At 44.1% G+C, this 26138-nt stretch overlaps 1 protein-coding gene across 28 annotated transcripts in view; it reads left to right on the top strand.

The window, feature by feature from the left end:
- The window catches only part of LOC125008080 (protocadherin gamma-A11-like), a 191503-nt gene extending 166107 nt beyond the window's left edge, over positions 1–25396 (top strand). For 12 of the 28 annotated variants that reach the window (XM_047585143.1, XM_047585146.1, XM_047585145.1 and 9 more), the window contains exons 2-4: positions 17600–17658; positions 21000–21097; positions 22660–25396. In XM_047585143.1, the coding sequence (XP_047441099.1) occupies positions 17600–17658; positions 21000–21097; positions 22660–22943 (441 nt within the window). In that variant the 3' untranslated portion in view covers positions 22944–25396. The other 16 variants (XM_047585132.1, XM_047585137.1, XM_047585136.1 and 13 more) reach the window with 8 other exon arrangements.
- The last annotated feature ends 742 nt before the right edge of the window (positions 25397–26138 follow it).

Genomic DNA, 26138 nt, shown 5'->3' with positions numbered 1-26138 from the left:
AAATTTTTTAAATTAAAATCCTTATATTTTGAAGAGCTGAATTCGTAATTTAGCTTCTGCAGGGACCTTTCTCACACAAATCAAAGGTGATTCGTAAAAATTCCCTGCATGCTGAGTGTGTGCTGTAGCCCTATGAGCAGACCCTCGTCCTCTCTGATTGGATAGTAGAGATGGCTGCTGTGAACCAATAGCATAGAGAACTGTACAAAGCGATCTGCTCCATCCCCCATTCTTTCTTGCCACGGCAGCCCTCAGTGTGCTCAGAGCTGGTGAGGAGATGTGTCTATTTGATGGTGTCTCGAATATGTATTTTATTGCAAATGATTTACTTTTTTTCACGGATCACTTTCCATTCTGGAGATGGCTTTAAACGCGGGTTTAACGACCTCGATGGGAAATAACATATTCTAACGGACAGGGGATGACAAAGAGAATGGGATACAGAGACTGGAGATGGCTGGCGCTTTGGTGGCATCATTTCTTTCTCTTGTGGAGTTCAATAAACGGACAGACGCGTTACAGCATCCCGGAGGAATTAAAACGGGGATCGGTGGTAGGAAATCTTGCCAAAGATCTCGGTTTGGGTTTATCAGACGTTTTTGACCGTAAAGTGCGAGTCGATTCTGAGGCTGGTAAGCAATATTTCAGCGTGGATGCGGGGAAGGGCGAGCTGGTGGTGAGTGACAGAATAGACAGAGAGGCTTTATGCGGACAAAGCGCCAGCTGTGTTCTACCTTTGCAAATTGTAGCAGAGAATCCGCTACAGCTACACCGGATAGAAGTAGAAATCAAGGACATAAACGACAATTCACCAATTTTTATAACAGAGGAGCGATCTTTAAAGATAGCAGAATCTACTGTCACAGGCGTACGCTTTCCTTTGGACGTAGCGCAGGATCAGGATGTTGGTAGTAATTCAGTTAAGTACTATACTCTAAGTAAAAACGAGTGTTTTAGTCTGAAAATGAAAGAGTTATCTGGAAACCGACAGGCTCCAGAACTAGTACTAGAACAATTACTAGACAGAGAGAGACAAAGTGTCCATCATTTGTTACTGACAGCGTCAGACGGAGGTAATCCTGTCAAAACTGGAACCACAAAAATTACTGTTACTGTACTCGACATCAACGACAATATCCCTGTTTTCAAAAGACCATTGTATAATGTAACCGTGCATGAAAATAGTGTCATTGATTCGGTAGTCGTTAAAGTTGAGGCAACAGATGCAGACGAGGGTGTTAATGGAGAGATTAAATATCTCTTTGCAGAACACACACCCCAATCGCTGTTATCTATTTTTCAGATGGATCCAGATACGGGCGAGGTTTCCTTGGTAGGACCGTTAGATTATGAGAGTAGCGTAATGCATGAACTGCGTATTACTGCAAAAGACAAAGGAGTTCCTGAGATGGAGGGCCACTGTCGTGTTCAAGTAGTCATCGTAGACATTAATGACAATCCTCCAGAAATAGTTCTCACTTCGAAACCAAACCCAGTGCGCGAGGATGCACCAAAAGGCACCGTCGTAGCACTAATCAGGGCACGAGACCTTGACTCTGGTGACAACGGTAAAGTGACGTTGAAACTCACAAATGGGTCCCCATTCAGCTTAAAACCCTCATTTTCCAACAATTACGCTCTAATTACAAGTGATGTCTTAGATAGAGAAAGTTTCGCAGAGTATGCAATTGAGATATCAGCCACTGATTCAGGCTCTCCTCCACTGTCTAGTAAGAAAGTTATACCCGTAAGAATCACTGATGTGAATGACAACCCTCCCGTATTCACTCAGCGAACATATAATGTGTATTTAAAAGAAAATGGAGTAGCAGGCTCTATATTATACTCAGTATCAGCATCTGACCTGGATATTGGTGAAAACGCAAAGATCTCCTACTCTATACTGGACTCTAAAGTACAGGACGTGTCTGTCTCGTCTTATGTTTACATTAACTCAGATAACGGCAGCATCTACAGCATGCACTCCTTTGATTATGAGAAACTTAAGGTGTTTCAGATTCAGGTTCAGGCCAAGGATCAGGGCTCTCCATCTCTCAGCAGCAACGCCACTGTCCATGTTTTTATCCTGGACCAGAACGACAATGCCCCCGCTGTTATTTACCCCTCCTCCGCTGCCCTGGGCTCCCTCTCTCATCAGAGGATGCCCCGCTCCGCTAAAGCCGGTCACCTGGTTACTAAGGTGACGGCCGTGGACGCTGACTCGGGACATAACGCCTGGATCTCCTACAAACTGGCGGAGGCCACAGACTCCTCTCTGTTCACCGTCAATCTGTACACGGGGGAGGTGAGGACTAAACGCGCTGTGTCCGAGCAGGACGACTCCTCTCAGAGGCTGATTATAGAAATCAAGGACGATGGGGAACCGGTCCAGTCCTCCACCGTCACGGTGTCCATCCTGCTGGAGGACGGTCTCCATGAGCCTATCTTAGACCTCCGACAGAAAGCGGCCGAGCCCAGCAAGAAAAATGGGAGAATCACCCTTTATCTGATTCTCTCTCTGGCCTCGGTGTCCGTGCTGTCTCTGTTGACTTTTCTCATCTTAGCGGTTAAATGCATCAGGAACAGCAGAAGCAGCGGTAGTTGCTGCATGAGACGGAGCGACTGTGATGATTACAAGAACCCCAACAGAAACCTGCAGATTCAGCTCAACACTGATGGACCTATAAAGTACGTGGAGGTCCTGGGAGGAGACATGATGTCTCAGAGTCAGTCCTTCAGGTCCTGTATGTCTCCAATGTCAGAGTACAGTGACTTCACTTTGATTAAACCCAGCAGCACCACAGACTTTAAGGAGGTGATCAGTGTCCTGGATGCGTCTTTACCTGACAGCACCTGGACCTTTGAGAGCCAGCAGGTGAGCAGAAAATAATAGGCCTGCAATTAAATGCATTTTATCACATCTGGCATGAATTACATTTTTATTTAACTTGTAAACTCTTTCTAAACTATTACGATTTGATATTTACGCAAAGGCATCATTTGATTTTAGCTTAAAAATGGGTCTTTGTATGGCGATACCGAATCTGTTCGTTAGTAGACTACGACCACATTATCCGAAAATGAATTGTCACACAATTAGGAAGCAGGAGTTTTAACGTATGTGTGTTGTGCTGTTCAATATGTTATCACTAATTTAAATTAAGCATATTGTTTCTGGTGTTGAAATCAGATTATTCGTATCTTCTAATCATGAAGAATATATTTTTAATATCTAGGTAGACATATTAGCCTACCTGATAAAGGTTGCAACATTAACAATATTTTCAATTTTTACTTGGTCCTATATGGCAGGATATATAATCATTTGTGAACTAAATATTTGAAATGTATTTTTAATCCTAATTTTCATATAATAAACGTATCATTATTAATCTAATTCGAGTTTTCCTACCGGAGTATTAACCCGTGAAATATATACGGTTGACTAATTGTGTTATGTCCCCTCTTCACATTCTTTATTTTTTAATCTTTTATGACACAAAGCTGAATTTCTCTTCTGTCGCGTTTGTTACTGCAATGAAAGAGGTGCTGTATCCCTGACAGCAACGTTAGAGCTCTGTGATTGGATAGTATAGATGGCTGCTGTGAACCAATAGCATACAGAACTGTACAAAGAGATCTAGTCCATCCCCCATTCAGCCTCACAGCATCTATCCTCACTGTGCTAAGGGGTGGGAAGGAGATGCGTTTATCCGAAGGTGTCCGGAATTTAGTCCTTTGTAGATATCATGCATTTCTGGAATAATTTTCCAAATCCATTTTCGTATTGGAATAAATGTCGGCCTGGCTATCTGAACAGCACATCGATGGAAACTACTATATTTTAAAGGACGAGGGATGACAAAGAGAATGAAGTACCGAGACTGGCGATGGCTGGCGCTTTGGTGGCATCATTTCTTTCTCTTGTGGAGTACAATAGACGGGCAGACTCGTTACAGCATCCCGGAGGAATTAAAACAGGGCTCTGTGGTAGGAAATTTAGCCAAAGATCTTGGTTTGGGACTCTCAGACATTTTTGACCGTAAGCTGCGTGTCGCCTCTGAGGCTGGTAAGCAGTATTTCAGTGTGGATGCGGGGAAGGGCGAGCTGGTGGTGAGCGACAGAATAGACAGAGAGGCTTTATGCGGACAAAGCGCCAGCTGTGTGTTGCCATTGCAAGTAGTAATAGAGAATCCCTTACATCTTTATCGAATAGAAGTAGAGATAAGAGACGTCAATGATAATACCCCTAGTTTTCTAAGCAAAGAAAAAAATTTGAAAATTCCTGAGATGACAGCGGTGGGTGCGCGCTACCCTTTAGAGACCGCTCAAGACCTCGACGTCGGTAGTAACTCACTGAAATCGTACAGTCTGAGCAAAGATGAGTGTTTTAGTTTAAAAATGAAAGACCTGGCTAACGGAAGAAAGGTGCCGGAGCTTGTTTTAGAAAAACCACTGGACAGAGAAAAACAAAGCGTTCATCAGTTACTGCTGACAGCGTTAGATGGGGGTAATCCTGCCAAAACCGGTACCTCAAAGATTATAGTGACCGTCCTAGACAACAATGACAATGTCCCTATTTTCAAAAAAACATTATATAAAATAAATTTGCCTGAAAATAGTCAAAGTGCCTCGATGATCGTAAAAGTAGAGGCAACGGACCCAGACGAGGGTCTTAATGGAGAGATTGAATATTCATTTGCTGACCATACACCGGAGTCATTACTGTCTATTTTTCGGATAGACTCTAGTACAGGAGAAATTTTCCTTACAGGACAATTAGATTTTGAAAACGTTGCAACACATGAAATAGATATAACTGCGAAAGACAAAGGCATTCCTGAAAATGAAGGCCATTGTCGTGTGCAAGTGGAGGTATTGGACATAAATGATAACGCTCCAGAGATTGTTCTGACTTCAGAACCGAGCCAAGTACCTGAGGATGCACCGAGTGGCACAGTAGTGGCTTTGCTCACAGCTCGAGACCTTGACTCTGGTAGTAATGGTAAAGTGACATTACAAATCCCTCGAGGTTCTCCATTTAACCTGAAACCCTCATTTTCTGATAATTATGCACTGGTTACCAGCGGTGCTTTAGATAGAGAGACTTTCTCAGAGTATAACGTTGTGATAACAGCCACTGATTCAGGTTCTCCTCCTCTGTCCTCCAAAAAGATTATTAATGTCACTGTTACGGATGTGAATGACAACCCACCCATTTTCACACAACCAGCCTATGCTGTGTATCTAAAAGAAAATGGAGTAGCAGGTTCTATACTGTACTCAGTATCAGCATCTGATCTGGATATTGGTGAAAACGCAAAGATCTCCTACTCTATACTGGACTCTAAAGTTCAAGACGTGTCTGTCTCGTCTTATGTTTACATTAACTCAGATAACGGCAGCATCTACAGCATGCACTCCTTTGATTATGAGAAACTCAAGGTGTTTCAGATTCAGGTTCAGGCTAAGGATCAGGGCTCTCCATCTCTCAGCAGCAACGCCACTGTCCATGTTTTTATCCTGGACCAGAACGACAATGCCCCCGCTGTTATTTACCCCTCCTCCGCTGCCCTGGGCGCCCTCTCTCATCAGAGGATGCCCCGCTCCGCTAAAGCCGGTCACCTGGTTACTAAGGTGACGGCCGTGGACGCTGACTCGGGACATAACGCCTGGATCTCCTACAAACTGGCGGAGGCCACAGACTCCTCTCTGTTCACCGTCAATCTGTACACGGGGGAGGTGAGGACTAAACGTGCTGTGTCCGAGCAGGACGATTCCTCTCAGAGACTGATTATAGAGATCAAGGACGACGGGGAACCGGTCCAGTCCTCCACCGTAACGGTGTCCATCCTGCTGGAGGACGGTCTCCATGAGCCCATCTTAGACCTCCGACAGAAAGCGGCCGAGCCCAGCAAGAAAAATGGGAGAATCACCCTTTATTTGATTCTGTCTCTGGCCTCGGTGTCCGTGCTGTCTCTGTTGACTTTTCTCATCTTAGCGGTTAAATGCATCAGGAACAGCAGAAGCAGCGGTAGTTGCTGCATGAGACGGAGCGACTGTGATGATTACAAGAACCCCAACAGAAACCTGCAGATTCAGCTCAACACTGATGGACCTATAAAGTACGTGGAGGTCCTGGGAGGAGACATGATGTCTCAGAGCCAGTCCTTCAGGTCCTGTATGTCTCCAATGTCAGAGTACAGTGACTTCACTTTGATTAAACCCAGCAGCACCACAGACTTTAAGGAGGTGATCAGTGTCCTGGATGCGTCTTTACCTGACAGCACCTGGACCTTTGAGAGCCAGCAGGTGAGCACAGAAAAAAGGGGATAAGTGACATAAACAAATCTATAATACGGTTTCTTATCATCTACGAACCGAATAGTTGCTTGCTTTGTGTAAAATAATTATAATGAGACACTTCAGCAGATTTCCTAAAAGTATGAATCAATGTTTGACTATGTATCCTATTTGAACTGTAATATTTTAATCCAAGTAAAAACATGTAGCTTGTCTATTTGATTTTGATAGTTTCTTTGTCAGTTTTCGGGCTGTGCGTTTCAGCACCTCTTGGGTGGACAGCGACGCTGACCCTTGAGGCCACCGAGGCCTGACTGAATAATTTTGTTGTCATTCACTGTGAGTGTGTCAAATGCGTGACCGAATCAGTGGATGAATTAACATGAAACGGATACATTCAGCTACTTTGATTTCGGAGATGCTGTCCTTTACAAGCATTGCTTAAGTCAATGCATAAAAGCGATAAGAAAACAAGCTAGATCTCAGTAAGGGGATGTTTCCTTCAAGAACACTAAATGTTTCATTAAAATATCTAAATATGCCTTGAGTAAAATCCAATACGTAATTCTATAAACCACACATTTATTTTATGAACATACATTTGCTCATTTTACATTCACATGATTCGTAAAACAACTCAGGGGTTTTCAGTTGTTGTATCATGTCAGTGTAGTATGGTTATTGTGTCTTTAACGGTGCTGCTCCGTTTCACTCTCATTGGATGTCAGAGATGCATGCTGTGCACCAATAGCATTCAGAACTGTACAAAGAGATCTACTCCCTCCCCCATGCAGCTTCAGCACCACAATGGTCTGAGTGGAAGGAGAGTAGGTAAATGGTTCGTATACTTGAAGGATAATGTGATATCTTTATTTTATTTTTGACCATGCACTGGCAACATTATAACGGGATATGTTACGCTCCGGGAATACGGATTTTGGCTTTGTGATTTCTGTTCCTGTGGAAAGGAAATGATGCCTTATTCTGATTTGGGGATGACAAAGAGAAAAGGATGCCGAGACTGGAGATGGCTGGCGCTTTGGTGGCATCATTTCTTCCTCTTGTGGAGTACAATAAACGGACAGACCCGTTACAGCATCCAGGAGGAACTGAAACGGGGATCTGTGGTAGGAAATCTAGCCAAAGACCTTAGTCTGGGGCTGTCGGACATTTTTGAGCGTAAATTGCGCGTCGCCTCCGAGTCCGGTGAGCAATATTTCAGTGTGGATGCGGGGAAGGGCGAGCTGGTGGTGAATGACAGAATAGACAGAGAGGCTTTATGCGGACAAAGCGCCAGCTGTGTTCTACCTCTGCAAGTGGTTATTGAAGACCCGCTACAGTTGCACCGCATCGAGGTTGAAATACGAGATATTAATGACAATTCTCCGAGTTTCCTTTCTAACGAATTGTCTTTAAATATAGCCGAATCGGCGGCAGTAGGTGCGCGTTTTCCCTTGGAGAGCGCAACGGACCCTGACGTTGGAAGCAATTCACTCAAATCCTACACCCTCAGTAAAAATGAGTGTTGTTCCCTTCGAATAAAAGAAATTGAAGGTGGAAAGACTGTACCGGAACTTGTTTTAGAAAAACCTCTAGATCGAGAGAAAAAATCCGTTCACAAAATTTTACTAACAGCATTAGATGGAGGAAATCCAGTTAGATCTGGAACTACACAAATAACTATAAGCGTTCTTGACATAAATGATAATTTTCCAGTATTTGAAAAAAATCTTTACAAAGTGACGCTTGATGAAAAAGGTACAAAGGGAACTGTTATTATCAAGCCCAAAGCAACCGATGCAGATGAAGGCTTAAATGGAGAAATTGAATTCTCGTTTGGTTCTCGGACACCAGATTATGTGCTGTCAATCTTCGACATTAACCCATTAACAGGTGAAATCACTCTGAAGGGGGAGTTAGACTTTGAAACTGCAAAGTCATATGACATTGATGTAACTGCTAAAGATAAAGGTAGTCCTCAGATGGAGGGACACTGCCGAGTACAGGCTGACATTACTGATTTCAATGATAACGCTCCTGAAATAGTTTTCACTTCCCAGCCAAAGCCAGTACGTGAAGACGCACCAAGTGGTACCGTTGTGGCTCTGATCAGTGCACGAGATCTTGACTCTGGTGATAACGGTAAAGTAACGTTGGAGCTCGACAAGGGTTCTCCTTTTAGTCTGAAACCTTCTTATTCTAATAATTATGCACTGGTGACCAGTGGTGCTTTGGACAGAGAGAGATTTTCAGAGTACAGTATTGAAATAACAGCCACTGATTCAGGCTCTCCTCCACTGTCTAGTAAGAAAAAAATATTTGTCAGCGTCACTGATGTGAATGACAACCCTCCTGCATTCACTCAGCGAAAATATAATGTGTATTTAAAAGAAAATGGAGTAGCAGGCTCTATACTGTACTCGGTATCAGCATCTGACCTGGATTTTGGTGAAAACGCAAAGATCTCCTACTCTATACTGGACTCTAAAGTTCAAGACGTGTCTGTCTCGTCTTATGTTTACATTAACTCAGATAACGGCAGCATCTACAGCATGCACTCGTTTGATTATGAGAAACTCAAGGTGTTTCAGATTCAGGTTCAGGCCAAGGATCAGGGCTCTCCATCTCTCAGCAGCAACGCCACTGTCCATGTTTTTATCCTGGACCAGAACGACAATGCCCCCGCTGTTATTTACCCCTCCTCCGCTGCCCTGGGCTCCCTCTCTCATCAGAGGATGCCCCGCTCCGCTAAAGCCGGTCACCTGGTTACTAAGGTGACGGCCGTGGACGCTGACTCGGGACATAACGCCTGGATCTCCTACAAACTGGCGGAGGCCACAGACTCCTCTCTGTTCACCGTCAATCTGTACACGGGGGAGGTGAGGACTAAACGTGCTGTGTCCGAGCAGGACGACTCCTCTCAGAGGCTGATTATAGAGATCAAGGACGACGGAGAACCGGTCCAGTCCTCCACCGTCACAGTGTCCATTCTGCTGGAGGACGGTCTCCATGAGCCCATCTTAGACCTCCGACAGAAAGCGGCCGAGCCCAGCAAGAAAAATGGAAGAATCACCCTTTATTTGATTCTATCTCTGGCCTCGGTGTCCGTGCTGTCTCTGTTGACTTTTCTCATCTTAGCGGTTAAATGCATCAGGAACAGCAGAAGCAGCGGTAGTTGCTGCATGAGACGGAGCGACTGTGATGATTACAAGAACCCCAACAGAAACCTGCAGATTCAGCTCAACACTGATGGACCTATAAAGTACGTGGAGGTCCTGGGAGGAGACATGATGTCTCAGAGTCAGTCCTTCAGGTCCTGTATGTCTCCAATGTCAGAGTACAGTGACTTCACTTTGATTAAACCCAGCAGCACCACAGACTTTAAGGAGGTGATCAGTGTCCTGGATGCTTCCTTACCTGACAGCACCTGGACCTTTGAGAGCCAGCAGGTGAGCAGAGAATCAGAAGCCATTGTGTCAGTTTCAGTTTTATAAAGCTCAACAGCTCCTCTAATAGCTTCGTGTATTCATAGCATTTGTGTACTCGTGCTGTGTGTTCCCTACACTTTCTACAAGATAACAATTTTTATATTTTGCACCTGCGCATTCACAATATATTTCTTTACGGATATTGATTACTTTCACAAACGAAACTACAACTTTAAATGAAACCAGAATAATATTTCGGAAAATCTGTGTTGTGAAAGCGACACTTTACTGTATTATGCCATAGTATGACCTGTATGTGTCCTGATATACAGGACGCACAGTATTGTCAAGTAGGTGCCATTTTATAATTTGGATAAACTTTAAAATACGTAATACACTCAGCTTTACAATGAAGTCACTCTTTAAAGTTTTGATCTTGGTGTGGGACGGGGGGTGGGGTACCAGTTTGAAAACAATGCCCCCATGCGGATACAAACAGTATAGCTTTAAATGACATCCGCTTGGTACTCTGCCGATTCTACTGTGAGGAGCGCTCACTGAGAGCACGTGACTGATCATTTTCCAACATTTTAAATGAAGTAACATTTATCCTCCATGCATTTATCTGTGATCTGTGGAAAAAGTGGATTTTCACTGTCATGTCATTCAGCTTTCGTTATCCTCGGGGATGGATAGATGAGTGTATACTCGCCTCTCAGTGGTAGTGGAGTCACTAAAAAGTTTTTTGTGTGAGAGATGTGTGACAGCGAGGCTCCAGCCCTGTCCTCCAATGAGAGGGAAGGTCTCTGTGGCCTATCCCCGCCCATGAAGAGAGCGAGGCGGAGGAGACAGAGCAGTGAGTTTCAGCGGAGAAACTACTTTGATTTTTGTCCTCGTTTTTTTTTTCTATAAAAGTGGCGTCATGATCACATCAAAACTTCCTATCGCCCTCTTTCTAAAATGGAAATGTTTACAATCGAGACGGGTAGTCTGGTTTTAGTACTATTATGGATACGTTACGGTGAAAGAAGAAGTTAAAAACTTTCCCGTTCCCCGATCCTCGGAGCGCAGCACAATGGACTCCAGACAGAGGAAGCGCTCCGGAGGAGGGAGGCTGTGGAGGCTATACTTCCATCTAGCCTGGATCTCCTGCGCGTCCGCTCAATTAAGCTATTCCGTATTGGAGGAATTAAGCCCGGGATCTATCGTTGGGAATATCGCTAAAGATTTGAGTCTTACTGCTGAGCGGATTGTTCAGAGGAAGTTGCGGGTCGTCTCGGATTCAACAACGCAGTACTTTGAAGTAAAGCAGGCCGGTAATTTGGTTATTAAACAAAAAATTGACAGGGAACAACTTTGTGAATTAAATTCAGTTTGTTCACTACATGTTCAAATACTCCTGGAGGATCCTTTAGAGATTCATCGCGTGGTGGTGGACGTTCTGGATGTAAATGATAATGCACCGCAGTTTTCAAACAGTAACATTTCTTTGGACATATCAGAGGCGGCCGCGCCAGGAACACGGTTCCGTTTGGAAAGCGCACACGATCCAGATGTGGGCACCAACTCTTTACGCACTTACCGTCTCGCAGAAAATGACTTCTTTAATTTGAATGTGGAAACTAAAAGCGACGGCAGTAAGTTTCCCGAGCTAGTTGTGGATAAAGCTTTGGACAGGGAGGCACAGACCTCCTTTCGCTTGTTGCTCACTGCTGTAGATGGGGGCCAGCCAGAGAAATCTGGCTCAACACTTCTACTCATTAAAATTCTGGATGTAAATGACAATACGCCTGTCTTTGATGAACCGGTAAAGAATGTTAAGTTATTAGAAAATGTTGCACCGGGCACTTTAGTAACGAAATTAAACGCGACTGACGCTGATTCTGGTAACAACGGACAAATATCCTTTCTGTTTAGTAAATACACACCAGACCGCATTGTCAAGCTTTTCAGTGTGGATTCTAAAAGCGGAGAGATCCGTGTGAAGGGCGATGTGGATTATGAGAAAAGCAATTCATACCACATCACAGTGCAGGCCAGAGATGGTGGCTCTCCCGCTATGGAGGGCTCATGTAACGTCATAGTGGAGATCATTGATGTGAATGACAACGCACCAGAGGTGACACTGACGTCACTGACCAGTCCCATCAGAGAGGATTCCTCACCAGAAACTGTGATAGCGCTCATAAGTGCGCGAGACCTGGACTCTGGTGTCAATGGGAAAGTTACATTAACAATCCCACCAGGTTTGCCATTCAAACTTAACTCAGCTTTTGGTATGCATTACAGCCTCACCACTGCTGGCAATCTGGACCGTGAGACTGTCCCAGAGTACACAGTAGTCATCAAGGCCACTGACGGTGGTTCCCCTCCCCTTTCATCACAAAACACCTTTGTGGTGAAGCTCTCTGATGTCAATGACAACGCCCCCACCTTCTCTCAGCGTTCATACTCTGTGGACATCCCAGAAAATAATGCTCCCAGTGCCCCTATTGCTGCTGTTTCTGCCACTGACCCAGACCTTGGTGATAATGCTCGCATCTCCTATTCCATCCTTCCCAGCATGGTTCAGGGGTCCCCCATATCTTCTTATGTCTACATCAACCCAGAGACCGGCCACATATACAGCATGCGCTCACTGGATCATGAACAGCTTAATGCTTTCCGTATTGATGTGCAGGCCCGAGACGCTGGGGTACCCCCACGGACAACCAACGTCACTGTGCATGTCTTCGTGGTGGACCTTAATGACAATGCACCAGTGATTGTTCACCCCTCCTTCCCAAAAGACAAAAGATTACAGCTCACTGTGCCCCCATCTGTTGGCCCAGGGCACCTCATAAATAAACTTGTAGGGGTGGACGCAGACAGTGGTCTCAATGCTTGGTTGTTTTACTCCATTGCCCCTGGGCCAAATGCTGGCATGTTCCGTATTGGGGCGCACACTGGGGAGCTACGCACAGCCCGAAAGTGGGCAGAGGAGGAAGATGGCTCAACTTATGACATCATGGTCATCATCCAGGATAATGGTGACCCCCCAAAGTCCAGTACTGTGAACATTACAGTAACGGTGGATGAGAAGGGCGCAGACAACGATGCTCCAGCAGTCCCTCGCCACACACCTTTCCTCCACCGCACAGGGATGTCGGATATCACTTTTTACCTTATCATTTCTTTAGCCTGTGTATCAGCAGTTTCCTTTATCACATTTGTCGTTCTCATGGTGCGCTGCCTAAGGCACCGGGGGCCAGGGCTGGGAGACTCTGATTGCTGCTGCTATGGTCGCCACAGGTCCACTCGCTACCATCAGAGACCCAGCAAGGACCTGCATCTGCAGCTCAACACAGATGGACCTATACGATATATGGAGGTTGTGGGAGGTCCCCAGGAGCCACACACGCGCACCTATAGGCCGTGCTACTCTACCATATCTAGCCGAAGTGACTTTGTATTTATGAAGACACCCATGCTGAGTCACAACAACACACTCAACATGACGCTCAGCAGGAAGCACCTTATGAACTCAGTCAGTGAGGTGAGGTTGGCTTAAGTGAGAGAACAAGCATTGTACTGGTGGGACAATACCAGTAACAGTTTTAAAATTCTGTATAAGTTTTGTAAATGTTTTAATACGGTAATGGTATACCTGTAATGGCAATGGGTTGGTGACATTCAGTACGTTTACATGCACAGCTTAATCGAGCTCAAAATTCGACTTTCTGAATACGGTCCTTATTGTTTGGATGCTCTGACTCCTGATAGTAGAGTATAACGACGATTTCCAAGGTCATGTTGCTCTGCAATATTTTATCTGATATTCCACTTGATTTAGTCGAAAGATCCTCTCTTTTTACATGGAGGAACAACTCTTAGAGCGCTGCTGTTCTGCTAAACAGGTTGGGCAGAGTGAAGAACAGCTTAATATTTAATCTGACCTAAGGCTAGAAAACGTGGTTGGTAATTCGGAATTGAAGCAACAGACGGAGAGTGCTGTTCATAGATAAGAAAGATGCAGATGTAGTGAAAGTGAGGGAAAGAGAAGCTAGCTGGACATGAAATAGCAAAAGGAAGGGGAAAGGGGGAAGCATAATTGCTCCTAACAGATGGAGAGGAGGAGACAACCAGATGAAAATAGGCCCTGCAGAGTTGGCTCAGTGGAATGGCTGGGAGACAGAGTGGAACAGGATGACAGAGGGAGAGATGGGAGGGTGAAGGAGAGGAAAGGGGCCAAGGAAAGAAAATGGTAAGAAGGGAGGAGGAAGAGAGCAAAAGAATAAGGCAGTAGCTGAAAAACAGGAATTCATGGGGTCAGTGGCCTGACCCCTGACATCCTGTTATCCTCTGAACTTTGTCTGATTGGTTCCAGCACACACGAGAGAGGCTGTTCCTGCCATGTGTGATCTGTGCAGCCATTTCTAATTGTCACTTTAAGATCCTTCTTTGTGAGTGAAGTTTGAGTGAAGGCTAACCAGACAATCACATACATAAAACACAGACAATACTTTTAGGGGTTTTATAAGAAGGAAGTACATTGTGAGGATTTGTCATTTTACATCTAATGAAGAGTTTATGGTAGGAGGTAATGTATAAACTTTAAATAAATTACTCTTGTTTCTAGTGAGTCTGTTTTATACAGTCTCTGCTCTGAATTGGGTTGTCCCTGAGGTCAGCAGGGTACCATCTGTCTCCCTGCTCTAGTGACACGTGTGCAATGAGGACAACAGAGAAAAAGAGATTGAAGGATAGATAACTGGAAAGAAAGGATGACTTCATGCACGTGTGCCGTGGAAACAGACGGTGCAGACTATAATGGCTTTAGAGCAGCAGCCCTTACTATAGGTGTTTATGTGCTTGCATGCATGAGATTGTGTGTACAAAGCATTAGACACGAGGAAAGTGTAATTTAAGATGGGCCATGGGGCCTTAGTGCCTTCCCACTGCCCCTCTTCGTCTCCTTTATTCATTTGCAGTGTGCTGTTTTAGCACACTTTATTTAGCCATGTGTAAAACAAAGTTTGGTTGAAGGTGACGGTATTTTGAAATTTATGTAATATTACCTTTCATTTCAGTGTATCAGTTGCGTCAGGATCTGAATATTCCATGAGTTAATCCTTTAGTCTTTGAGTCCGTGGGAGTTGATAGGGGCGTGCAGAGATTTACACAGTGTTTTGTAAATATATTGATTAATGGAAGATAAGGCTGCACATGTGACAAACTTGCTGATGCGGTTCAGTGAAACTTTCCTCAGTGGTTTTTTCAGTCATGATGTTTGTTTAAGGGAGAGGACTGTTCGAAGCACCACGCTGTTGTGCTTAACTTTTACGGGCGTAAAGTGAATTAATCAGCTTAATAGATTCAGATTTTTAGAGGTTCTGATATCATCATTGCCAAGATAGAGATCCTGGAAACTATATGAGATCGCAAGTGAATGTGTGGGCGGCAGAATTCTGAAGGTTAAACACTGCGGTGTGCATGTGTATGCTCAAAGAATTTGGGCAACCAAACAGAAATATTTTTACCAGGTGCAGTTCAACCATGGTTCCTTTGACGCCAATACGCTTTTTGTGCATTTCTGAAAACACAAAAACACAAGATGTCCTTCTATGAGTGTGGGAAGTGTGTGCACATATTGTATGTTTAAGGAAGGGAAAGGATTAGACTGTATTGATTAAACTTTTGTACCTTTTGCGCTTGGAGACATGCAGTAAACCACATTTATCAGAGTTCACACTCACAGCTTCATAAACGCGCTGGGCAGAGTCTCTATGTGTCCGCGTGCTGGTGAATCCAGTTCTTTCTAAAGATGATCGTTGCCCAGTCGACACACACCACAGTGTGGTCGCTAAGGAACTCATTCAGGTTATAATTCAGATCCCACAAAGCTCTTTGGTTCAGCTTAAAGATGTGCTTAACAATGCCAGTAGACTGGCAGAGTTAAAGCTCCCAGGTTAGTATGACAGTCTTTCTGTCAGATGAGCTCAGGCCCTCAGAGCTGTAATCCCTTCATCTGTCTCTGCACTGGCAGTGTCACTGAGTAGCCTGTCTGACCTGCTCTCTCCTCCCCCCTTAGATTTAACTCATCTTAAAAAACACCTCTTCTGAATACCTACTTGTCATCTTTCTTTATTGATGAACTATTATCGGAAAGACTGATGCCAATATTATTGGAGATAAACATTAGATTAAGATCCATGCAAGCCATAAACCTGGTTTCAGATTTGTTTTCCACGGCAGCTCCCAGTGCCTTAATCATCTTGATCTAAGAACTTAGCGACACAGAACAATTAGTACTTCATTTTTTCTTTGAAATGACAGGCGTGTGTCTGTGAATGTGTGTGGTGAGAAGGAGTCACTTAGCTGGAATGCTGGGCCTCTCTTTGGACGTTTTCTTCCACTCACTGCTGATCTTTTTCTCTCCCTAGGACTCAGACATGCCCACACAGACGTACGCATCTCTGAGTCAATTTCTAGAGTTTAAACATTGACAAAACTCTACTCTAAAGGAGCGTCAGAGTTCAGATATGCCCTCCCTTCCTCGCATTCACCCACTATATCTCATGTTGTAATAATAACAGCTTGCGTGTTCTGGCATTGCATTCTGTTATGAGGACACAACCAAGCAATTCTGTCTCCATCTGACGCTAGTTTCCTTTCCCTGAGAACTGTGAATGGACCTTTTCAAAACAACAACGCTGAAATCTACTCCACTGGCAGCTATTTTCACGTAACACTATATGCATTGTTCTGTAATTAGATTGTTGTTATTGAATGGCCACTGATTCCCATACATCCCCTTCGCGTTTTCGTCATCGACACTGGAGTGTCCTTCACAGGTCCCCACATTTGCCCCTTGTTCCCCAACATTTTAACAGATTCTCCAATCTTGATAGTCACCACTTTACCCCACAATACTCTTCACTTTGTATAGGTATTGTTTTTGGCGGGTTCTCTATTTTGTTTTTCTCTCCTTCTCGCTTGCTTCTTTCCATCATTCCCTTGGGTAGGACAGCTCTTTTAATAATGCAGCGCATCATCCTGCTGGCCTCCCTCTCCTGGGAGCTCTTGTGTCGATTAGGCAGCAGAATCTGGAGCCAAGCCAGGGGTCTATTCACCGCATCACTGCACAACAAGAGAGCCTGGGAGAGGGGGAAAGAGCTAGAGAAGATGGAAAAGACACGGTGACATGGCCAGTGAGGTAGAGATGGACAAGAGTGCAGTGGGCTTGAGGACATTAATAGAGAGTAGCAGGAGCATGCAGAGATGAGAGGGGGGGTTTATAGCTGCTGAGGTTTTGCTGTCAGAATGACAGTTTCTTATTTTCCTAGGATTCTATCTGCTTTCTGCAACTTTTACAAATGTTTATAAGAAACATTTAAGGTGCTCATCAGTAAGCACCTCAGAATTTCATGTTGGTGTCATACTACTACACTTTTTTTTTCCACTAGTGAGAGTGACATAATGTCTTTGACTGTCCGGTTCATCTCTTTGCTGCATTGGCGCATGATTGCATATTTAAGCGATCTTTTGATCCTCTTCTTTTCTTTTTTTTAGTTTTGATTCTTGTTTTTATGACAAGCCCCAGTGTGTGTGTGTGTGTTTGTGCGTGTTCTCTTCTGCGGCAATTTGTGCCAACATGTATCCCAGGACATACAGATATCTGTGGCCATCTGTAACGCTTTGTTGAAATCAGACAGTCACACAACAGTCACACAACAGTCTACACGCAGACCAGACACCCGAAACACAGCAGATGCCCAAGCCACAAAGCAGCATCATCAACAACATCATCAACAGACGCCTTGGAAACATCTAGCTGCTAGCTGCAATGAAACACACATTTCATGTTTCATCTTCTGTTCTCTTCACAGCAAAAGCCTCCCAACAATGATTGGCGTTTCACGCAGGGACAGAGACCCGGACCTAGCGGGTGAGTAAATCAGGACACACACACACGAATACACACCGATGAAAGTGCCCAGTCATAAAACCAAAGATTGAGGAAGGATGAGTAGGGGGATGGTAGGGAGTGCTGTAACAACCAACTAAATGTAAAGTGCTGGCGTAACATCGTAATCTTTGAATTATATTGCAGCGATGTTGAATTTATGGTTTCATTTTATTGCACAGTCCTGCTCTGTGAATTCAGACCTCTGTCGAAGGAGCATCTCTGCCTGTTTCCAGGCTGCTTTATAAAATGGCTGCCACAGCTTCCACTCCCCTCCCCCCTCCCCTGCTGTTCCTTTCCTCTCTGCGCTCCCTGCCTGTGCGCCATCACTCAGTACTACTGATGAGGGACGGTGACCAGAGCTAGTGTGTGGGGGATGGGATGTAGTGGGTTTAATGTTTTCTTCATTTGCTGCCATTTGAAAGGTTGAACCGACTGGTTTCTTGAAAATCACACGTTTGACGTCCGTCTCTTGCTTTCAAAATGACAAGAGATGAATATTGTTTCCCTGTGTCATCTGGGTGGTTTAGTGAGCGTGCGTGTGGCTGGTTGATCAGAGATCATGTTGCGTGGGCTAAAATGGAGTGTGTGCCGTTTTTCGCCACAATGATTGCGCAACACATTCTATGAGTCAAGCATGTCCCCGAAACACATCCGCCTGGGGGCAAAACTATCAGTCGTCAGGAGAGTGTTGGACACACACACACAAGCTGCTGAAACTTTAGAAAGACGTGGACACATGATATGGAAATGATTAATCATAAAGAATTTTAAGTTGATGTCATTTCCCATTTGTTTACACTGACGCCCAGCCCTCAGTCGAATACACAATTGTTATTTCAGACTGTATAACTTGTTGTGTTTTTAGCCCCCACATGCCATACGGTACACACATACGATGGACGCCGAAGAGTGGGACAAGGTACTAAACTAGACCTAGACACTGTGCGGTCACTTTCTGTCCTTAGCAACAGACCAGGGCTCAGTTTTGTCAAGTCAGTTTGTCAAGACTCGGTCAGCTGTTAAGGGCAGAGAGTTACTGAAATCTTTTAGGTAGTGCACTGCAGTTGAGTGCTGTGCTGTGTGTAGATGTACCTAACCCATAGCTTCTGTTAGTCTCCCTAAAAGTTTGATGGGGTTTGTTGATCGATGTGCATAGGCCACAATGCCTGCTGTGGCGTAGAAAGGACTGTGATACTTTTGTGTGCAGTGTTTTGTAGATCTGCTATGCCTTGTGTGTGTGCTGTACATATAGTCATTATAATTTGAGAGCTCTTCTCTTCTCTCGTTCTACGAGACTCGCTTACCGTGCGTTGTGGCCTTTGATGTATGTCTGTGATGGTTGTAGCTCAACACCACCACATGCAGCTTTCTGTGTGATTTATTAACTGGAGGACGATGAAAGCATGTGACTCATGGATGGCCTTGAAAAGAAAAAAACAAATGTTAGAGTTTGCGACGTTCTCTGGTGAAGTAAACAGGAGTCCACATTAGACTCCTGAGGTCAACACGCAGACGAGACAGATGTCAGCATGTCCACCATGGGATTGGGAGAACGGGTTTAAATTGCATTTGAAGGTTGAAAAGAAAAAAAGATAAAACATGTGAGGTTGCAGGGGAAAAACGATAGCCCTGTCTGGGAAACCAAGGACATCCCTCTGGACCACAGTGTGCAATCTTGCCCACAGGAAGTGATAATCCTAACCACAGGAAACGATTAACACAGCCACGGGATGTGATAAGTATAGAGAGACGCTAATTTAGCGTAAATGAAGCGTTCCCCTTTATCTTAAGTTTTGCGAAGAGGCACAAAATGGCTGCCCTGGCTTTACCGACGGGCCTTATCCAGCCTGTTTCTCATTGGCTGTCTGGCACAAGACATACATGTTTCTCTCCTTCGGTCCCTCACTGGCACTGAACTGAAAACCACTTCAGAGTTTTGGCAGTGCAATCTGGCAATCTTCTCTCAACTAGAGCCTAGTTTTTTTTTTCTTGTTGTGTCCTTTGCTTTTCCTGAATCCCCTGGAGCAAACCAATTTGTCAGAGCATTTGTTTTTCTTTTTTTTTTTAGTTGGTTTAAGGTAGAAAAGAGTGTTCCTGTTTACGTCTTGTGTATTTAGCACACTGTCAGCTGGGCAATGGTTTAAGGCACAAACAATAATGTGACGATGCCCTAAATACTTCTATTTATCATCTAAATTCATGCAAATGGCAGTAAGGAAGGAAAACCAAAGAAAGTCAAATCAGTTTTTTTGGTGTAATCACCATTTTAAGTAGAAGACGTTTAGGTTGTTCCAGGGATCTTTGAGTCGCAGCTCTTCTGTGGATTTGAACAATCCAAGCAGCCTCTGTGCCTTCATGTAATCTCAAACTGACACCATGATCTGATCTCTGTGGGGTCACATGTAAGGATATGTCTTTTTACTTGATATGGCTGCAGTCCTGCTGCATAATGAATTTATGAGTAATTTAAAATAATATGCAATGTCATGTGTCTAAAACTGTTCCGCAGTGTTGTGCATTCAGTAATCCTTCCTCTGTTATTCCAGTTCTTCTTGGAAACTCTCAACATGGTTAAAGATAAAGTTTTTTTAGTTTTTGCTCTTGTGCAGCTGAATAAGTTTATAGAGTGATGTGTGCAGGACTTCTAATGCAGTGAAATTATATTTATTAGCTTTTTAGCGTGCATCTAAAGCTGAATATGTATTAGCTCTTTGGATAGCAGCAGCAGAGCCAGCTTTAGCGGTGTGGCCTAGTTGTCACTTGTTGACCTTGTACTGGTGTGTCCCTTGTGTGGAAGAAGTCAGTGAGTATAGCAGATCCCAGGTCTACTTTCTTCCTTGTTTGCCCCACATGCAAATTGCAGAGTTTATCAAACAAGCCTTTGAATGTGAAGTTTGCCCACATGGAAATATTTAGCGTTCATTGAGCTCTGTGCGTGTGACTCTGCAGACAGCTATTTCCTTTAAGGGGGGATCATTAAATATTTAATCAGATTTACTAGACGCCGCAGTGCTTGTGATTATACCGGCGAGTCTGCGAATGCTGCGCGGTGCCGCGTGTCTGTTTGCAGACACATTTGCACCTGCCTTAAACGGCGTGTTTAAGAGTGTGCTTTTGTTCGAGACACACCCCGTTTTGCAAACTATACATCCTCCTCGTTATTCTTGTCGAGCTCTCCTTGGGCTGTGTACTTCACTGTCAGCTGCTTTGCTTTTACATCATAAACCACCAACTGTCACGCCAGTGAGTTAAACACATGCACACAGTTGAGGACAAACCATCAGTTATTTACTGTACTGCTTTCCTCGTTTTTGCCACAGGGCAACTGGAGGACCTGAGGTTGCCATGGGAACTGGACCCTGGCCCCAGCCCCCCACTGAAGCTGAGCAGCTCCAGGCCCTGATGGCAGCAGCTAACGGTGAGTCCCATACCTCGTCATCTCCTTCCTCCCTACTATCAGTCCATCCTCACTTTTATTTATTCCTCGTCATATGCCTAGTCAGGGTGCGTGGGAAGTGGCGGTTTGTTTAGCTTCCAGTTTGGCTGGAGGGCAACGAGCCAGATTTAGTCATTGATAAAACTCTCTCTGTCCACACTGATGTCTCCATGTAGTGGATGCGTGCTAGTATCAGAGGAAGCCTTGGACAATATTCAAACAGCGGACATGCCTACCTGCAGTTCCTCTGATAAAGTGCAGCTGACGTGTTGAAATTAAAAACATGACAGAGGTGCATGTTTTCACTGTACACGCTGATCACATGCTCAGTGTTTTTTAATAAGCAGACCTACATGATTAAGTTCATACTTTACTTAAGACATTTCACAACACACGTCCTCCTCTGCTTGTAATATTCCTCTGTACCTGCAGTCACTATCTAGCCTGCACTGAGGGGCACATGCACACAGTGATGCATCTTCATGCTGTTATTGTGGAAGGCTTTATCACCACATGTAAATACGCTTAACATTTGCTTCAAAAGCAAGATCTGATACAGAACCAGGAAAACACAAACCACACAGACATTATGAAGGAGCCAGATTTACTGCCAAACACACTCAGGTCAGTTTTTCCAGTGTTATTTCAACACATCACATTCCCCTCCCTCCCTTTGCACGTACAAACACACTCCCCCCTCTTGGACATCGCACCGGACGTTGTGTGGAATTTTTTCCATTAGCGACAGAGAGAGAAAACACTGCATGATGGTGGCTAGCATGCCAGCACAAGGTTAGACAGAACAGGAGGAGCCAACAGGGAGGAAAAAAACAAACAGTGCTTGTGATAAATACTGAAGGTCATCCTTCTGTACATATTTAATGTCACTGTGTGAGATAAGCACAATTCAGGAGCAATTAAAGCAATTACTTTAGCTCTTTGGAAAGCAGCATAGCTAGCAGGACAGACTTCATGTGCGTATGTGTGCTGATATAGGCTGAGTGAGGTACAGGATGGGGGAGGGAGCGTTGGTGTCTCTGGCTCTGCAATGCAGGGGCTGTGGGAGAATTATGAGCTGAGCAGCTACGTCACACACACACACACACACACACACGCACACACGCACGCGAAGTGCATGCCTGATAGAAAACCAGAGATGCAAGGAAGTATTCTGGGGAGACCTGATCCATCATCCCTGTTAAACAACAAAACATCTGCACACTGTCCTCCATTTTGCAACACCTGTTCTGCCTCTTATGTTCACATTTCTTTCTGGTTTTTGCTTCAGTTTCCTCCAGCTCCATTGTTTTCCTGTTTGAATTCAATCAGATCTTGATCTCACTGATTCTGCCTTTAACCAGTTTCACTCTCACAGAAGCTTTAAAATTAATAACCTGTTATGCCCTTCTTTTTTTTTTCCATTTCACTACTTCTGTGTAACACTGCCAATACTAAAACTTTCAAATGCTTGTCTAACAAGTTTCATCCTTCTCTCCACTCCTTCCTCACCCCTCATCCCCCCACTCTGTCTCTCTTCCCCCCAGAAGTGAGCGAGGCTACGGCCACACTTGGGCCTGGTACCATGGGCCTGAGCACCCGCTACAGCCCCCAGTTCACCCTGCAGCACGTGCCCGACTATCGCCAGAACGTCTACATCCCCGGCAGCACGGCCACCCTCACCTCCAACCCCCAGCAGCAGCAGGCCACGGCCCAGCAGGCCGCCCAACAGGCGCTGCCCCCACCTCAGGCCTCGGCCCAGCCCGAGCCCCCGAAGGCCGCCCAGACCCCTGCATCCAAGAAGAAGTCTACCAAGAAGGAGAAGAAGTAGATTTGGATGGAGATGAGGAGGTGAAGCAACGATGGCTGGATCTGATCAGAAATTCAACCCCCCACACCCCACCATAAGGTATCTTACTCCTCTGCTCCAAATATTGACAAAAGACCACTTTTAACCACATGGACGATGTTGATGGTTCTTTGAAAGTGTCCTCAAAGAATGGGAATGTGCTAAAAGGCTGTTAGTGTTTCTAATCCGTGCTGTGCTGAAGGTCTAGTATTGTTCGCATAATGTTTGTTGGTAGATATTTTGGCAGGGTGTGGGGGGTTACTGTGTTTTTCCCCCTTTTTTTTCTTTTGATTAAAAAAAAATCAAATAAACTTTGACAAAGAGATTCAGTGTAAGAAACCTTGCTGGGATGACAAGCCTATACGCAGTGATGTATTCACAGATGAAATGTTTTGTCTTTCATGTTGGATTTATTGTGTGCTTTCCCTGAGGTGGAGAGTCGGCTATTGTAAAGTACGCTAGTTGCCATCCTTTAGATTCCTATATAAGGTCAGCCTGGCAGGGTCTTAAAGCATAGGTTCTGTGACTATAAGGCTTCTGTTTGACAGGTATTACAAACACTTCTGCATGCTCATTAAGGCTCAAACCACATATACTAGTTTAGAGTTGCAAACTATGCATTACAAAAGCAAAGAGGAGGACATCCTGAATCTATTATCCTCCCTCCAATCGCAGGTCAATATAATGCACATGTAGCATTTATTTGACACAAAAATGAAAATTACTTTTGTAATCATAGTTTAAAAAAAAAAAAAAAAAAAAGAATTTAAGCTTCTGATATTTTTATGACCTGAGCATGCACCCGGAGGAAGGTCTGGCAGAGGGTGGCTGTGTCATCGAGTCATGAGCCGTTCTGTCCATGCAGGTGGTATTAGCAGCAGGGTCTGGCCTCTTGTCTAACAGCTCCAGATGGGCACAGACATGTCCTGCTGCCCTGCACCCCCTGCCCTCCCCTCTTCACATCCAACTCGTGCCCTTCCCTCACTCACTGCCCCACATTAAGAGCCAAACAAAGAGAAATGCACTGTCCGTATTCTGAAGATGAGATGATGTATGGGTAGTAATCACTTCAGTCTTTAGGGAAACATGTAGATGTGGTAAACTTAAGTGCTTAGGAGTTTCTAGACACTTTGTAGGCCTCTAGGGCCTCGACCCTTCACTATCCTGAAGTGCTGAAGAAACTTCTTGATGTAACACAGTGTTTTTCTTCTTTTTTTTTTTTTTTTTTTTTTTCCTTTGGGAGATAATGATTCGATAGCATAGAGGAACTGTTTGTATAAGATATGAAGTCTTTACTTTGCCGTCCATCTGTCTGTCAGGCCCCTGGCCAGATACAACTGCATGAAAAAAAGGCAGCTGGCAGGCTGGGTCAGGGGGAGTGGAGGGGCTGTGGTGAAAGGTAAATAGACTGAGGTGGCATCATTGTATCAACCCGGGGGGTGGGAAACAACCTTGGCTCTAACCACTGAATGTACAGAGGAACCGCTGTTGACCCGCCCACCCCTACATTTTCTCTAATGCACTGACCCAGGTAGAGGTCAACAGAGCCAAGCACAGTCGTCCCTGTTGGTGAGGAGATACCACTCACAGCACCCTTAGAAATATCTCTCCTCCACTGAAATCAATGGGAAACCTTAAACTCTCTCTGCCACTCACCTCTCCCCCTCCACTTGGTAGTCCTGCAAGGCTCTTCCCCTCTGTAAATAAACACCAGTCCTGTCGATGGTATGAGCCAGGTGTTTGTAAAGTAGGGACCACGTCCAACATTTTCAAAATAAAAGTCCCTATCCACAAGGCGTGGCTTACTACTGGAATGTGTTGCATTTTGTTTTTCAAGAAAAATAAGAAAACCACAGCTTAAAAAAAAAAATATCAACAATAACTAAAAATTTGAGATGTTCTTCAGCAGTTTGTGTTGCAATGTAGTAACTAAGCACCATGAAAGCCAACTAACTCTTCAGTGTAAATAAACGAATTAAAGATAACTTTAGATAAGTAAACAAAGTGACACACGTAGACTAGTTAACTTGTGATATGTGTTGCGCATATTTTTGTGTTTATTTTCTCTCTACTATCTTTTATCACCCTGTAAAGAAACAAGACAAAAAAAATATGGAAATGTTTCTATCCTTCTGTAACCTCTTAATGTTCTTTTGCGGTGATTTTATCTTGTGCATTTGTGAAAGAATGCCTCTCATTCTCTTTCTGTCCATATGAACAAATGATTATAAATATTATATATGTGTATGTCCGTCCGCTGCTGAATTAATACTACTCTATCCTGCTGTATTATCTTTCTTATCAAATACTTAGGCTCCCACGCTTTACCCTTGTGTTTACTCTCTTATTTTTATGCTAATATTTATATTGCTGTTTTATTTTCTCTTGAACACTGACATTTCAAATAAAAAGATTCTGAAATCATTTAAAAAGTACTTACATGTGTGGTTTGTTTTAATGCCAGTAATGTCGTGTTTTTACACAGGCTACAGCTTAAGAGCGTTAACCTTAAAAGCGTTTACACTGTTAATCCTATCACTTAATGATACTCACCTAAGATGTGCCATGCTTTAAAAACTCGCTTTTTGTCTGCGGCATTCCTGGTGTATCCCAAGAAGCTTCTTTTTTTTTTCTTTCACTTTTACATTTTATGTTTGTTGGGTAAACAAGTCAAAATATAAGATGCTAAATATTTTCAGGGATGTTTCACTATATGCCATCTAACCACTGTTCCTTCGTGGGATAATTGAAAGAAAGAAATCATTATTGCGCTTCTTCTCTGTCGATAATATTTCATTTTGACAGTAAAAATTCAATACAGGCAATCCAAGAAATCCTTCCCTCACTGGCGTGTACTGGTGGGAATGTTTTGCATAATCTGCTTTTAATAATTAGAAAAGAATAATGGTTATGAAGCGCTGGGGGGGAAGTAAAACATCTGAAGTCATACAGCTCGATCTCAAAGCTCGCTGTCTTCTACATACAGACACATGTTCTTTATCTTTCCTTTTACAGACCCTGGGGCCACTACAGGGTACACGGTAGCCCGCTCGGGCTCTTTGTGCCTTTCACAAGGTCTTACACAATAACATGCGTCCCTATAAATAGCCCACGCCACGTCACTATGCAAAACAAAAGGAGGAGGCTTTAACTCACTGCTGCAGATGTTGGGGGGAT

Source organism: Mugil cephalus, chromosome 5 (assembly GCF_022458985.1).
Source record: "Mugil cephalus isolate CIBA_MC_2020 chromosome 5, CIBA_Mcephalus_1.1, whole genome shotgun sequence".
In the NCBI taxonomy this organism is placed as follows: domain Eukaryota; kingdom Metazoa; phylum Chordata; class Actinopteri; order Mugiliformes; family Mugilidae; genus Mugil; species Mugil cephalus.
The sequence above is the reverse complement of the archived record's forward strand: the minus strand, read 5'-3'. Positions and strand labels throughout refer to the sequence as shown.